The sequence below is a fragment of the Dichomitus squalens genome (genome assembly GCF_000275845.1).
Source record: "Dichomitus squalens LYAD-421 SS1 unplaced genomic scaffold DICSQscaffold_14, whole genome shotgun sequence".
Classification (NCBI taxonomy): domain Eukaryota; kingdom Fungi; phylum Basidiomycota; class Agaricomycetes; order Polyporales; family Polyporaceae; genus Dichomitus; species Dichomitus squalens.
Window position 1 is genome coordinate 365,665 of NW_006766896.1, and position 13,081 is coordinate 378,745.

The following is a 13,081-nucleotide window of genomic DNA, read 5'->3' on the forward strand; positions in this document are numbered from 1 at the left end:
ATTCATTGTGGACATCTGAGACGAGTGTATGGAACCAACGGTCCTCAGGCTCGCTGATTGTAGGTGGAGGAGGAAACGGGAGACCAGGACAGCGGTCAACCTACATTCCGGAGGTGTTTACAACGTGTCAGTGCCCATATGCTGGGGAAAACGGATGCAGACATACGGGATCGTGAAGTTCTCTAAGATGCTGGTGCCTTTCAAGGTGATGACGTCTAGCTGCCAACTCGAGGTAAAAATACTATATGGATGACGTAAAGTCTGGATATACCGCAAGAAGTGCGAACGTTAGATGCAAAGAGTTCACGAGGCCTAGAGTGCTACATGGGTCAGAAGGGACTAGCAAGGCGTGATGTATTTGATGGCCCATGTTCCAACTTACAGGAAATACACAGTGCCTAGGTACAGATTTATCAGCCCCATTAAAATGGACGGGTTGATAAACAGGAGTGCTTACCATCAATCAAGAGCACGCGGGTAAGAGAGCTCTTCAGCACTCCGATGAAGTGGATATCGCGCGGTCGGGCAAGTGTGAACCAGGTAACGCCGGCAGCAAGGCAGTCGGCAGCGATCAAACATGACCGGGACAAGACAGTCACTAGCATGGCCATACATCAGAATAACGGTAAAGTCGGGTTGATTTACGCATATGCTTTACGTCTAAAGCAATAACCCAAGAGAGTCAGTAACGGATTTCGGTCCAAACTATATCAGCATCCACTAACTTTTTGTCTAGACCCGAGGATTCATACCCAACAGGTGCACAACCAAAGGGAGGAATGTTCTTGCCAGACAATCCAAACCCAAACTGGACCTGTCGGCCAAACAGATATCAATGGGCGGTAATGCTTGCACTGCGAAGCAATATTACGAGATTGACCCCAAAGGGTGTCATGGACAGCACGAAGGTGATGAAGGATAGAAAGATGTTTCTCTGAAGAGCATACACGCGTATGGCTGAAAAAGCTACAAATATATCAGTACCGATATCCCTGTACACTTCGAAGAAGCGATGGGAAAACTTACATGCTAGAATCAAGAAGAATGTATTATGCACCACAGCAGCTCCTTTGACCGAGAGTGTACAGCTTAAAAGGCATCGGCTGTTGTAGGTATATTCGTGCTGAGGAAATGTGTTGCGATTCGGCTCACCTCTAACGGTGGAGTCGCCAAATTAGTTTGTGTCCCACCGAGGCTTGCTGAAAGGACCACACATACATTGTTTGGTAGGTCCAACAAGTTCCCGAGATTCCATACCAAGTAAAGCATAGTCATGTACTTGTTTAGCCAGAACAGAATGGCGGCCCCGGTCACTTTCCGGCCCCAGAAACATCGTACTTCCTCTCCTGTGGTGAGTATTGTATCATATAGAAAGACGGCTTACAGGAGAACCAAGTCGGGATTCAGCGTTCGCTACTATAGCCCACGACCGGGTCAGCATACCTGATCCCGCAATCAAGAAGTTTTTCTGAGCAAGGCTAGGAGGACTCAGTGTCCCCAGGTCTAGATCGGGATATGTGGAACCGTAACATACAAGTTGGCGTAGTCAGCAATGAATGCACGCATTTGAGAGGAAGTTATGACGATGGATAAAGATGGGGAATTCGAATGGGTTCACGTCGTCGCTGATAGCCTATCTTCTGCTAATAGACGTGCTGAAACCAGAGCGTAAAGCGTTTATGAACGGCTTGTCAGCCCGTGTGACCGAGACTCTCGCCTGAGCAGGCTGTATCTGTATCGTGTCATCTATTCTGCCACTACACGTTGCTCATTATGTGTTGCGACTTGACGAGGAACAAAGTGCTCACCTCTTCTACCTCTCGTTCTCGATGTGGCGAGTCCGAGTCCGAGTCGTTGCTAAGGTGGCACACCGGCGCAGTCACCACCAAGATGTCCGATCTCAGCTGTCCATTGCTGCGCCAAGAGTGCGTCCCACTGCCACCTGCGCAATCCTCGTACGAGGTATCGCCTTGAGGTGGGGGGCAATGACTGGCAATGACCGCTTGCTCTGATGTACATCGGATGTGCAAGTTCGACAGCGTGCCTTTACATACCCACATCCGGAAGCGTGTATCAGACGCCCAGAAGTTCAACCAGCTTGGGCGCTACAACTTCTCCGAGTCACAACAAACCCGCTACGGGACACGACTCCAGCACTTGAGAGTTGAGAAGGTTGATAAATCGTTCCTGTCCTATTGATTTAATTTATGCCCATGGCGAGGGCGCACACAGACTACTACTAATTGCCTGTACGGTCGGACCAAGACATCCAAAACGCCTTCGAGTCGGCGAAGCCTCACAGTGGCCATATCAAGCGCTGAAGCGCATATGTTCCAATTCCTGTAAGCAGCCTTTGGCGCCTTGCATGCCCTACCACGATCAGCCTGACGCACCACTACCATCTGTCCCCGTCGACCATAATGTAGGCGACGATTCATCGAATCACCTGTCGCCTGATCCCCCTTGCACTCAAACGGCTGCGGATTATGGCGCACTGCATCGAACCTTCTCCGATTCGGACGCCACACCGGAAAGGCCAGGCATCGACTCGTCGCGTAACGCACACTGCAAACCACCGGAACACGGTAGTCCGCTGCACACCTAAGACGCAGAAATGGAAGAACACATGATAGCAGTCCCCGTGGAGAAGATCTTTGAGTCGTTTATAGGTGGACAGGACCCTCGCGACGACGAGCTCCAGCGCTTTGTCTATGATGAGCCTGACACGTCTACTACGGCGCAGGAGCCTCCCGTCAATGCCCAGAACCCAGCTGTCCCCGCTGCGGTCCAAGATTCGGACTCGGAATTCTTCAATTCGGACTCAGAGTCGTCTGATCCAAACTCGGAGTCATCTGATTCCGACAAGCCCGACGAGCCCCTGAATCGCTCGGCGACCGCAAGGGGGGGGGGGGCAAGAAACCAGTTTGAACCCCGTCATCGTGCGTCGCGATACTTTGAGCTTGGACAACGGCGACCGAATATCGTGCACGCTTGCTCAGTCTGCCATGGACTTCGACAGGGCGGCCACCCCGCTAGTCATTTGCGACATCTCTTCCCAGAACATGTTCAACGAGAAGAACACAGCGCGTCAATACTGCGCTATTTACGTGAACAACAACCGCACGAGGGACCTGCTCTCCGTCCCTGCCGAGGATTTCATGAAGAGCACACTAAGCGAGAAGGACAAGAAGCCTTGGATCGGGCGACGATGCTGGGGGGACATCATGGTCTTCGTAGACGTCAAGTATGACCACGATGGATCGGCTTTCGAATTCAAAGAGCAGACTAACTCGAAGCCATTCACCCGTGGGAGTTCAGCGGTGGCGAGAAGGCCCCCAGGAAGCTTGAAGACTACGTCGCGAAGACGTTCGCTCATCAGCATCAAACACACTTGTATGTCCTCTACGTCTATCGCAAGCCAGCACGGATCTGTCTCTTCGATCGCTCAGGAGGCGTCGTCACCGGACCGTTCCCCTACGGAAAACGAGACAACCCCACCGTCTAACGCTTCTTTCACCGACTCGCGAGGATGACGCGTGAGGAGCTGGGGTTCGACAGCACCGCGGACATCGCCAAGGACTACATCGTCGCCGAACTTAGGGGCTGGGCCTCCAGCCTACGGTCGACGTATCTCCGCAAGCAGGCCCCAGGTGCGATGAACAAGACATCCGAGGAGTGGCCCACGCACGAGCTCACGTTCCAGGGTCGGACACTCTACGTCAGCAAGCCTACATTTGCCTCCTCTTCCTTGTATTCGCGCTGCACCCGTGGCTACTGCGCCATGGAGAAAGTGACCGGGATTGACGGCGTCATCGCATATCACCTCCGAGGACCTCTTCAAAAAGGCTGGACTGGTTACTACTAGGCCGAATGGATTTGACTCTCGGGCGGACTCTCAGGGTTTTCCACCAGTCAAACGCCGAAAGGGCGACACCGGTCAGCCAAACACCCGTCTTGGCGTCACGAAGGAAGAGCAGCAGTGGAAAGGCTCTCAGGTTTGCCCTTCCGGCTTTCGTTATGTAGTTCGAATTTCCTCATAGAACGATCCTCTATTTACGATTCTCAACTTCTGATTGGGTTCAATGTGCAGGGCAAGGTCGTAATAAGCCCAGGGAGGATACGGAGGGAAATGGCTTGGCACGCGTGAACGAAAGATCAATGACGTTAATCAACCAGGTTGACCCGCTGGCCAGGATCGGCGATGAGCTCATAACATGCAAAACAGTCAGAGTGCTCATTGAAAAGGCATCCCGGGACAGGCCGCAGCAGTCATATCGCAAGCCCGTGCAAGACCCGGTACCGGATCGCCTCGCCAAATGTCCCCCCAAAGCGCACGTCCACCACCTTGACGTCCTCTCGGTCGCGAGCTGGGTCGCACTCCGGGATGTTGTGCAAGCTGATCTCGTCGAAGTCGCTATAGTCCGAGCCCGCCGACTCCGGATCCTCCGACGTGAAGGTGCCGTCGTCGCTCTCGCGCTTCAAGTTGTCGTCGGTCCGGATGTACGCGCTCAGGATCGCGTCCAGCAGGTCCTCCTCGCTCTCACAATCCCCGTCCTCGAGCAACAGGAAGGAGCCGTACGGCGCCATCTTCGTAATAGGCCTTATGTCCCCCAAGAAAGAATGGGCGGAAGTCAGGGAGGCAGACGATGATGAGCTGAGCCCAGAACTTTCGACAGATGTGTAGTGGAAGGACTCGTCCGTGTCCGCGGCGATAGCGTCGAGAATGAGGTCCATGAGGCTCGAGGTCGTGCTGGACGACACCGGGAGCCGTATGGGAAGGATAGGTGCACTCGAGGCCGACGTGAACCTCGGGCGCTTGTCCGACGGATGTCGTTTGTCTTCAATCTTGCTCTTGCTCTTGTTCCTGCCGTGTTCTTTAGTCCCACCGTCGTCCACATTGCCCGGCCTGCCCGGGACAGCGACAGCCTTCCTCTTCCCAGCGATGCCCGCGGAAGACACCTCCACGGCGATGGCCAGGTCAGGCTTGGCATGGACGTCGACCTCGGGGCGCGTGGTGCCCCGGCTCCGCATCTTCCGCCCCCCTTTCGCCGGCGTCGACGTCACGTACGACGACAGCGAAGACGAAGATGTGGGTGCAGGCGCGCGTCCCGCGGAACCCCGCGGCGGCGGCGCAAGAGCGAGTCCTCTGCGCGCCCCAGACGTCTTCGACACTCTCGTCGCACTCGCCGCGGCCTGCTCCGCGGAGCCCCCACAGGACGAAGGCGGGGGGACGCTGAGGAGGTCGAGCGACGAGATGCTGGTGCGGGGGAAGCTGGGGAAGTAGAACTCCGCGGGGGACGCTTGTGTGGGGCTGAGGACGAGGCTCGAGCTCGAGCTGGATCCCGCCGTGAACGCGCAGAGACTGAGACTTGGGGTGCTGGTGCGGGAATACGAGGTGGAGGCGGTGGTCGCGAAGGAGTTGTCGGGGGAGTCGCTGAAGAACGCGCGCTCGGGGTCTGGGTCGCAGCACTCGACGACGATTTCGGGAATCTGCAGCTTGCGCAGAGGGGGCGCGAACGTGCACGAGGGCTTCGGAGGAGGGACGGGAGGGTTGTCGAAGCTCTCCGCGATGCCGTCGGCGCGCGACGTTGTAGCTGCCGCACGCTCTCTAGTCTCGACTGCGTCGAGGACTCTGCTGATCTTCCTGATCGTCGGTGGGTCCGGCTGCAACTTTGGCATCCATGAGCGCACGATGCCGTGAAGATCAAGATATAGGAACTCACAAGGACGCGCCTATTCCTCTTCGTGAGGAGGTTCAAGACTTTCCCCCAAACCGACACCCTGTCCCGACGTCCCGGCAGCAGCGCGAGCACGGAGTCCGAGTCGCCATCGTCCCCCGCGTCACTGCTCCCGCTCGAGAACCACGCAGGCAGCCAACCGGACCGCCCCCGCCTCGTCCTCGCCTTCTCCCTAGAGGGCGCGGCGACGTCGATGCATTTCTCCAGATCGCAAGCGCTGACGTGCGTAGCAATTGGGCTGTCCGCGAGGGCGACGGAGCCCCCAGAACGCAGCTTTTCGCGGTACCCGAGGATCGCAGCGGTGCATGCGAGGAACACGAAGACCCCAAAGACGAAGATGACGAAGATGACGAGCTGGAAGTACTTGGGCGTAGCCGGGGCTGCCGCCTTCGGTCCGGGGGTGACCATGTCGAAAGCACGGTGGCTGGAATATAAAAGGAGTGAAGGGGTGAAGGAGCGTGTGAGGCCACGCTCGAACAGAGCGCGACTGGAGATAAACGGATGTCGGGAGACCCGGGCTACGAGCCTTCAGTAGGCGGCTGGAGTGTCGACCGCCGCGCAAGCAGAGCTGAGTAAAGGGATGATGAAAAGCAGGCAGCACAACGACATGCCCAACTCATGGTGAATAGGGATCTCAATACGAACTACCGTCAGCCAAAGGCAGCCTCTATGGCACCCCCAGGCTGGAACGCAATCCCAGCCCGGGGACGTCGGCCACGCCAGTCTCGACACTGACATACTCCTGCAGACAGAGAACGTCGAGGCGGCCCTAACCAAATCAAAGCGCGACAGGAAAGGACTGCAGACGTCGCATTCCGAGTCACAATCCGGATGAGACGTTCTGTACACCGGAATAAAAATTGGCGCCCACAATGGAATATATACCTCCTGAAGTAGGTTTTCTTTCTGAAACGGCAAGGTTCGCCCTTGGTCACCTCACATGCACGGGCGTACGTGACCGGCTCGGCAGGCAGACGTCCGCGTCCACGCCTCCCTCGCTGCGCTGGAAGCGCGACCGCGAAGATGCAGGCTGAGATGAAAGGAAGCGTCGTCGCCCATCTAAAAAGGCTGAAGTCAAACGCCACGATGGAGAAGCGAGCGCACCGCGAACCCTATCGAAGAACCGCACCGCACCGCACAGAACAGAACAGCCAGCGGCGAACGAACGCGGAGAGACGAGGCCAAGAAAAGCTCACTGATTGGCAGGACCACTCCGGGCTGCTGGAGATCTCGACCAGCCCCGGCTATCACGAACCATGCCCAAGGTTCAGAAACGCGCGGGCTGGCTGCAGTCGAGCTCGGTACCGCACCGTCTGGATGCGACACGGCCCAAGGGTCCCTGTAAGAGAGAATTCATTGGACAATATAGCTGTAGTCTATTTTTGCGCGACTCGGGAGGGAATGACAGCTCAGAGGCCCAGCTCGTCCGCGTAAGGGAGAGACGCGACGTCGCCGACCGCGACAAACGTTGGCTTGCTCTTGAGCAGGGACGCAGCAGCCTATCACGCGCAAAGGGGGACATGGCATCAGGAACGTTACGGCAGGGGAAGGCGACGAAGCCGAAACGCGAGGACGCACCTTGGAATACGCAGAAGCGTCGACCTTCTCGAGCGACGCGACGGCCTCGGCCGCGGAAGAAGAAGAGCCAGACAGGATCTGTGAGCGTACAGGAGGCGTGAGCACGGACGCACCCCCTGCAAGGCAGCACGACGAGGGGCTCACCTTAGGAGCGAGGGCAGCGACGAGGCCCTCCCGGGACTCATACGCAGATGCAGCCGCAAATTTCGCCTTCGCCACGGCCTTCTGGAGATCCTCGCCGCTTAGCGAGCTCGCAGCCTTGAGGGCCTCGACGGCCGCCTGACCGGCGGTCTTGACGTCCGCCGCGGTCTGGCCCTGGACTAGGAGACCAAACAGCGACGCGTCCGAGTAGGGCAGGAGCACGGAGCGCACGGAGGCGCCCGCGGGGATCTTCGGTGCGATGGGCGACGTGCCCTGCGACCACTTCACGGACGGGGTGGGGTCGAGGTGCGCGGCGAGGACGGCGAGCTCGGCGGAGGGTGCGCCCGCGGCGCCGAACCCGACGAAGACCGTCTGCGCGCCCTCGTGCGCGTCGAGGCGGGACTCGCCCCCAAAGTAGCTCGACGGCTTCGAGGCGGGGGCGGACGCAGCGGCGAAGGACTTGCCGAGGGACTGCGCAAGGAGCTTCTCGAGCGCGCTGGGGTCGATCCCGGTGCCGAGGACGGCGACGTTGCCCTGGCCGAAGACGGCGTGGGCGTACGCCTGGACGTCCTCGGCGGTGACGTGGTGGCCGGGGGTGGCGAAGATGGAGTTGCCGAGGCCGGAGCGGAAGGCGAGGGCGTGTGCGAGCTCGACGGCGCGCGTCGCGGGGTCAGAGAGGGCGGCGGTGCTCTCGGCCTCTACGGTGGGCGCGACCCACTCTTGGAGCTCGTACCGGGTGAACTTGGCCGAGGTCAGGAAGGAGGAAAGCACGTCGACGAAGAATGCCCTGTCGCACGCATTGTCGAGTGGGGGAAGGTAGGCGGATGGAGCGGGTCGGCACGAGAGTCATATGACATGGCAGAAATTGTGCACTCACTCGTCGCCGCGCAGGAACTCCGCCGTGACCGCCAAGTGCTCCCTAGAGAGACTTGACGAGAGGACACCGCCGTACAGCTCGGCCTCGCGGACGGTGCCCAACGTCGAACGCTTCTCCGTGCTCTGTTCCGTGAATCACCGCAGGAAACACAAACCCGTCATTCCTCCGCCTGTTTTCGCTGTCCGTCCCATGTACACGCACCTTGAACGCGTAGTTTTTGAGGGCATGTGCGACGCCGGGCTTGGGCTCGTACCTGCTGCCAGCCTTGACGAGGAAAGTGACAGCAGTAGTGGGCTCGCCGTTGTCGGCGGCGGCGACCTTCACGCCAGCGCTGTCAACGACGGTAGCAAACTTGCGTGCGCTGCGGGCGATACGCGACGCACTGCGCGCGGCCGACGCTCTGGCTGCCAGCATCGAGAATGAGTGAAGAATAGAGGGTATGGAGGAAGAGGACGACGACGGCGGACACCAGCGTAGATTCAGGCGCCCCGGCCAGTTCCGGGTTGTGCCGAGGCAGCCAATAGACGCGCGGTCCTCGGGCGCCGCGCTCGTGGGCACTGCGTCGCTAACCTCCCTCGCTAACCTCGCGCGGGTTCGAACGTCGATATGCATGTGCAAACGGCATATATTCATAGAGGGCATACAGGGGCATACATCAGAAAACAACGACAAGAAAGCATGGTGCAAAACAGAAACACGAAAGCGACAGCGACAGGAAACAGTGAAAACAGCGTGTATGTAGTAGCGACAGCGAATCACGACCACCCCTAGACGCGGCGGGCGTGCACAGTATAGTAGACAGAAACCATCCCGCGGACCCTCCAGGTCTCTTGAATGTAACCCTCGATGAGGGCGTCCGCGTCGGCGGCCCAGCGACCCTCGATGAGGACCGCGCGCATCGACCGTGCGTAGAGCTCGACCATCTCGCGGTACTCGCGGCCCAGCTCGCGCAGCTCCAGGTCGGTGTGCCAATCGCCGATGGGCATGTAGTAGCGGCGGGGCACGATGTTCACGAAGCAGCCCGAGTCCTCGAGCAGCCGCGGGATGCCCGGGGCGACGGTGTGGATGCCGCGACGCTCGCGGAGGGTCTCGCGCACGGCGGTGAAAAACGCGGAGGTTTGGGGCGCGCGGACGGCGAGGTCGCTGCCGTCGACCATGACGGGGCGGCGACCCCACTCGCTGGAGACGAAGAGGCCGCCACGGCGCAAGACGCGCGCTATCTCCGGGAGAAGGGCGCCGTAGTCACGGATCTGGCAGGAAGCACGGGGGTAAGCCCAGGGTGCGACCGCAGGGGATGATGGGAAAGAGCGTACCGCCATGCTGATCATGCGCGCGTGGACGAAGTCGATGCTGGCGGAGTCGAAGCGGAAGGCCTCCTTGATGTCGTGCATCTCGAACTGGACGTTGTGCGGCGGGTAGCGGGTCGCGATGGGCACTGGCGGGGGTCTGTCAGAGAGGACTACGGCAGGGACGAGGAGCGAACCTATGTCGACGCCGTAAAACCTCGCGCGCGGGAAGTCGCGTGCCATATCAAGGACCCTATTAATACGGCAGTCAATGAAGAAGAGAGCTCGTTCGCGACCACGATGCATGACGTACCACTGCCCTGTCCCCGTCCCGAGATCCAAGACGCGCCTCTGCTCGCCGAGTGCATCCGCCAGCACCTCCCCCACCGGCCCAACAGAGAAATCTCCGATCAGCCTGCGAAGGAGTGTATTGAGCCCGTTTTGTCTCTGTGCAATTCCAGCATCAGCCGCAGCCAGGGCCGCACGTCGAGAGACAGGCGGGACACGGAGGAGGGCGTTCCGTGCGCGACTCACTTGTTGCTCCTCCGCATCCACGGGCAACGGATACGGGGAGGCACCATGAGAATGGAAGAGTCGTCCGCCCCGCTCTTGAAAGTAGTCGGGTATGTCCTCGCTGGGGATCTCGACGAGGTCCTCAGACATGTCCGACGCCGCGTCGTCGTCGTCGTCGGACGGGGGCTCGCGCTCGCGGTAGTTCCCGGGAGCTCTGTTCATGTCGTGAGAGTCGCTGTCGAAGGACGAAGACGGGGGACGGCGGGAGTACTGGACGGCCATGGGTCAAACGGAGACCGAGAGGCAGAAAGACGAGCGAAAAAACAGTCTGAGGTGTGTTGATGCCGTGAGACGACGGGTCATATAGCTGGCCCCAATGCAACTCCGACACCGCCCCAACAGCGACGATAACTCAGCGGCGGAGTGCAGGACGGGGAACGCAGGAGCGGGCACGCGTGGGCTGCCGTTCGAAAAGGCGCGAGGGATCCGGCGATGGGATGTGAGGCACCGTTGGGATCGACAAGACGCAGGGGCTGTGGGCGGTCCGAGGTGGACGACCCTCTGCGGCTGCTGTTGGGATGTGCTGAATGCCCAGATAGGCCGTCGGCTGGCTGGTGCTATGTAAGTACAAAGCCCAGCAGGAGCCTTCCGGATCGAGAAGAAGGAACAGGGCCTGCGTCGGAGCCACAAACGGTCCAAAGCACACTAGTGGCCTTTACTTAGTGCAGCTTAGTGCCCAGGCGACGCAGAGATGGTACCATCAGATGATGCCGCTGATACTGCCCCCACTCCCTGCGCGCGGAAGCAAATGCACCTGATGACGGAATCAATCCTGCGTTATCCCTCCCCACGTCCTCTCGGCAAGCACGGAAACCCCGCGAAGACGGTATCACCCTCCTCGCCGCGCCTGCCAACAACCGCCGTCAACCCGCCATTCCTATCTCAGCTCATCGCGTCCAGAGACCGTCGTCCGTCCGTCTCAGACACGATTCATCATCATTCGATCTCAATACGCAGCGCTCACCCGTCTCGCGGAAGAAGGACGTCGACCGGTAAGGCCCTTGCAATCCTAAAGGCGAGCGCGAGGCCGGTCCCACTCAGGCAACCCGTACGCAGTGCCGTTCAACTCCGCCCCATTCTCGCTGTGCTGCTCCGACACAGTACACTTTTAGGTGTGCCCTTCGTACGCGCCCTGGGAACGTTTCGACACGATTGGCTCGGAGCACCCGCCTGCCGAGACCTGCGTTCTGGCCAGCGGTCCAGAAGAACGGTGTTGCGATGCGTGCCTCTCGAGGCGCGGGCTTTGATGGGAACGGAATGGAACAGGGTGCCATACGGCGATACACGTGTAACCATACATACTCAAAGCGCGCGCGGTCCACAGAGGAGATATGCGACGAGTGAACTCTGGGTCATCCCTGCCGCTTGTGAGCTGACAGAGGGCGGTAAGCGATGACGGGACAGTAGCGACCATCAGCCACGACACGAGTTGATCTTCGCAGGAAAAAGAGGGCCGGAGTCAGGCTGAAGCATGAATGTGGACCCGCAAACCATGTAGGAGCTAAGCGCGCCGCAGGCTACTACAGACTGAACGCGCAAGGGCCAGATTCAACGACGACCGTCAGCAGTAAGCAAGGTAAGCGAACTCTCCTGGAGCCGGCGCCGTGATTTAGCCTGCAGTCATAGAGGACCTATGGTGACATGGTGAAGAAAACGGCATCGATACTTGAATGAGGGATCCAACCACCAAGGACAATCTTTCCTGGACCTTTCTGTCCGGTAATATGAGCACCATGCTGAGCATTGTGATAGTACGCTCCCATGTCGCGCTGAAGTGGCGGATGGAGTACATAGTAGCCAGCGTGATACCGTCCCTACGTCAACATTACTTAACGTGTCGATACAACTCACATACTGCGTAGGCGCGAAGGCGTCTGCTATTTGTAATGACGGACATCGCGATATTCTGACTTCAGTGGCTAGTTTGGGCACATGTAGTACCTATTCGGACCAACTTATCCTGTGAACTACGATCAGCGTGTTCGCCTGCGTGCACGTCAGTTACATATGCCAGCACTGACTCAAGGGCGACTTCGGCAGGCATATGTCTCATTGACAGCCCAGGCAAGGTACCGTGGCGCTGACTTCAAGGTGCTACTTATCGTTCAAACCCAGAGAATCGTGCTCGCAGGGACCCCGTCAGCTCGCCGAGGGCAGGCACCGTCCGAACGCATGTAGGAGAGGGTACGCTCAGAAGAACGCATCTCTCGCTCACGGCCAATATCGGCACTCTACACCTCTACAGCAACTTCCGGAGTGCAAGGTAGGACACTCAGAGTCGAAGAGCGTCTCGAAGATGTCAAAGCCGGTCGCGGTTATGTCGACTGAGCAGAGCCGACCAGACGGCGCCTTGAAGCCACCATCTGGGCGCTTCTCTGCAGGGTCGGCATTTGCCATTACGGGCCCGCCGATGATCTTGCCTCTGGACCACGAGCTGCCTGCCCCCTATCCACAATTCGCGACATGATGAACGAGGATGAACTGTTCCTGGCTGGACAAGATGAGATCATGAGTCGTCCGCAAGAAGAATTCGGCCACTATCTGGCGCGCAGGCAGAGGTACGTCTCGCATAACCACTGCATATACGTAGGCCCTGGCCCCGGGAGTCGCACGAAGTGGTACCGCGGTACGCCGGATATCTTAGTAGTGTGGTAGAGGACTTCATCACGCCGGGTGCTAGCCTCTCTGGGGTGTACTGATGAAAGCGTGTCGTGGACCTGGCGGGATTGAATGTTCGTGATGTCGATGTCCAGCTAATGCTGATGTTCGTTCTACAGCCGCACCAGCTCCAGCCCCAGCTATACCACCCACCCTCAGTTGATTGTCGCAGGCCGGAACCTGACGCCTGAGTGTGAACCCGCACACGCTATACCTAAGGAAGCCACATC

General features: G+C 58.8%; 5 protein-coding genes across 5 annotated transcripts; 1 reads left to right on the forward strand and 4 right to left on the reverse strand.

Annotated features, from left to right (window-relative positions):
- Positions 1-1,164: 1,164 nt before the first annotated feature.
- Positions 1,165-1,371, reverse strand: DICSQDRAFT_45519 (uncharacterized protein; the record flags this gene model as incomplete). Its single annotated transcript, XM_007365780.1, has 1 exon — positions 1,165-1,371. A coding segment is annotated over one exon (207 nt), but the record flags the coding sequence as incomplete, so codon positions are not given.
- Positions 1,372-2,880: 1,509 nt separating this feature from the next.
- Positions 2,881-4,036, forward strand: DICSQDRAFT_180684 (uncharacterized protein). The gene is made up of 2 exons (XM_007365781.1): positions 2,881-3,244; positions 3,319-4,036. The coding sequence occupies exons 1-2, from the start codon at positions 3,006-3,008 to the stop codon at positions 3,503-3,505; spliced, it is 426 nt and encodes a 141-aa protein (XP_007365843.1). The 5' UTR covers positions 2,881-3,005; the 3' UTR covers positions 3,506-4,036.
- Positions 4,037-4,269: 233 nt separating this feature from the next.
- Positions 4,270-6,146, reverse strand: DICSQDRAFT_127089 (uncharacterized protein; the record flags this gene model as incomplete). Its single annotated transcript, XM_007365782.1, has 2 exons — positions 4,270-5,670; positions 5,724-6,146. 2 exons carry the CDS (start codon positions 6,144-6,146, stop codon positions 4,270-4,272), a joined length of 1,824 nt encoding a protein of 607 aa, XP_007365844.1.
- A 1,001-nt stretch (positions 6,147-7,147) lies between these two features.
- Positions 7,148-8,748, reverse strand: DICSQDRAFT_60689 (LuxS/MPP-like metallohydrolase; the record flags this gene model as incomplete). The annotated part of the gene is made up of 5 exons (XM_007365783.1): positions 7,148-7,237; positions 7,317-7,394; positions 7,461-8,244; positions 8,335-8,456; positions 8,536-8,748. The coding sequence occupies 5 exons, from the start codon at positions 8,746-8,748 to the stop codon at positions 7,148-7,150; spliced, it is 1,287 nt and encodes a 428-aa protein (XP_007365845.1).
- Positions 8,749-8,979: 231 nt separating this feature from the next.
- DICSQDRAFT_105906 (S-adenosyl-L-methionine-dependent methyltransferase) lies at positions 8,980-10,562 on the reverse strand. The gene is made up of 2 exons (XM_007365784.1): positions 9,648-10,562; positions 8,980-9,584 (listed from the first exon to the last, which is right to left on the reverse strand). Exons 1-2 carry the CDS (start codon positions 10,413-10,415, stop codon positions 9,102-9,104), a joined length of 1,251 nt encoding a protein of 416 aa, XP_007365846.1. The 5' UTR covers positions 10,416-10,562; the 3' UTR covers positions 8,980-9,101.
- Positions 10,563-13,081: the final 2,519 nt, after the last annotated feature.

Bases quoted from the DNA above. Each gene is read 5' to 3' on its own strand.
- DICSQDRAFT_180684 (XM_007365781.1), top strand. From the start codon at position 3,006: ATGGACTTCGACAGGGCGGCCACCCCGCTAGTCATTTGCGACATCTCT. The intron at 3,245-3,318 runs GTATGACCACGA...GTGGGAGTTCAG, and splicing joins ATGGTCTTCGTAGACGTCAA to CGGTGGCGAGAAGGCCCCCA.
- DICSQDRAFT_105906 (XM_007365784.1), bottom strand. From the start codon at position 10,415: ATGGCCGTCCAGTACTCCCGCCGTCCCCCGTCTTCGTCCTTCGACAGC. The intron at 9,585-9,647 runs GTACGCTCTTTC...GCTTCCTGCCAG, and splicing joins CGCGCATGATCAGCATGGCG to ATCCGTGACTACGGCGCCCT.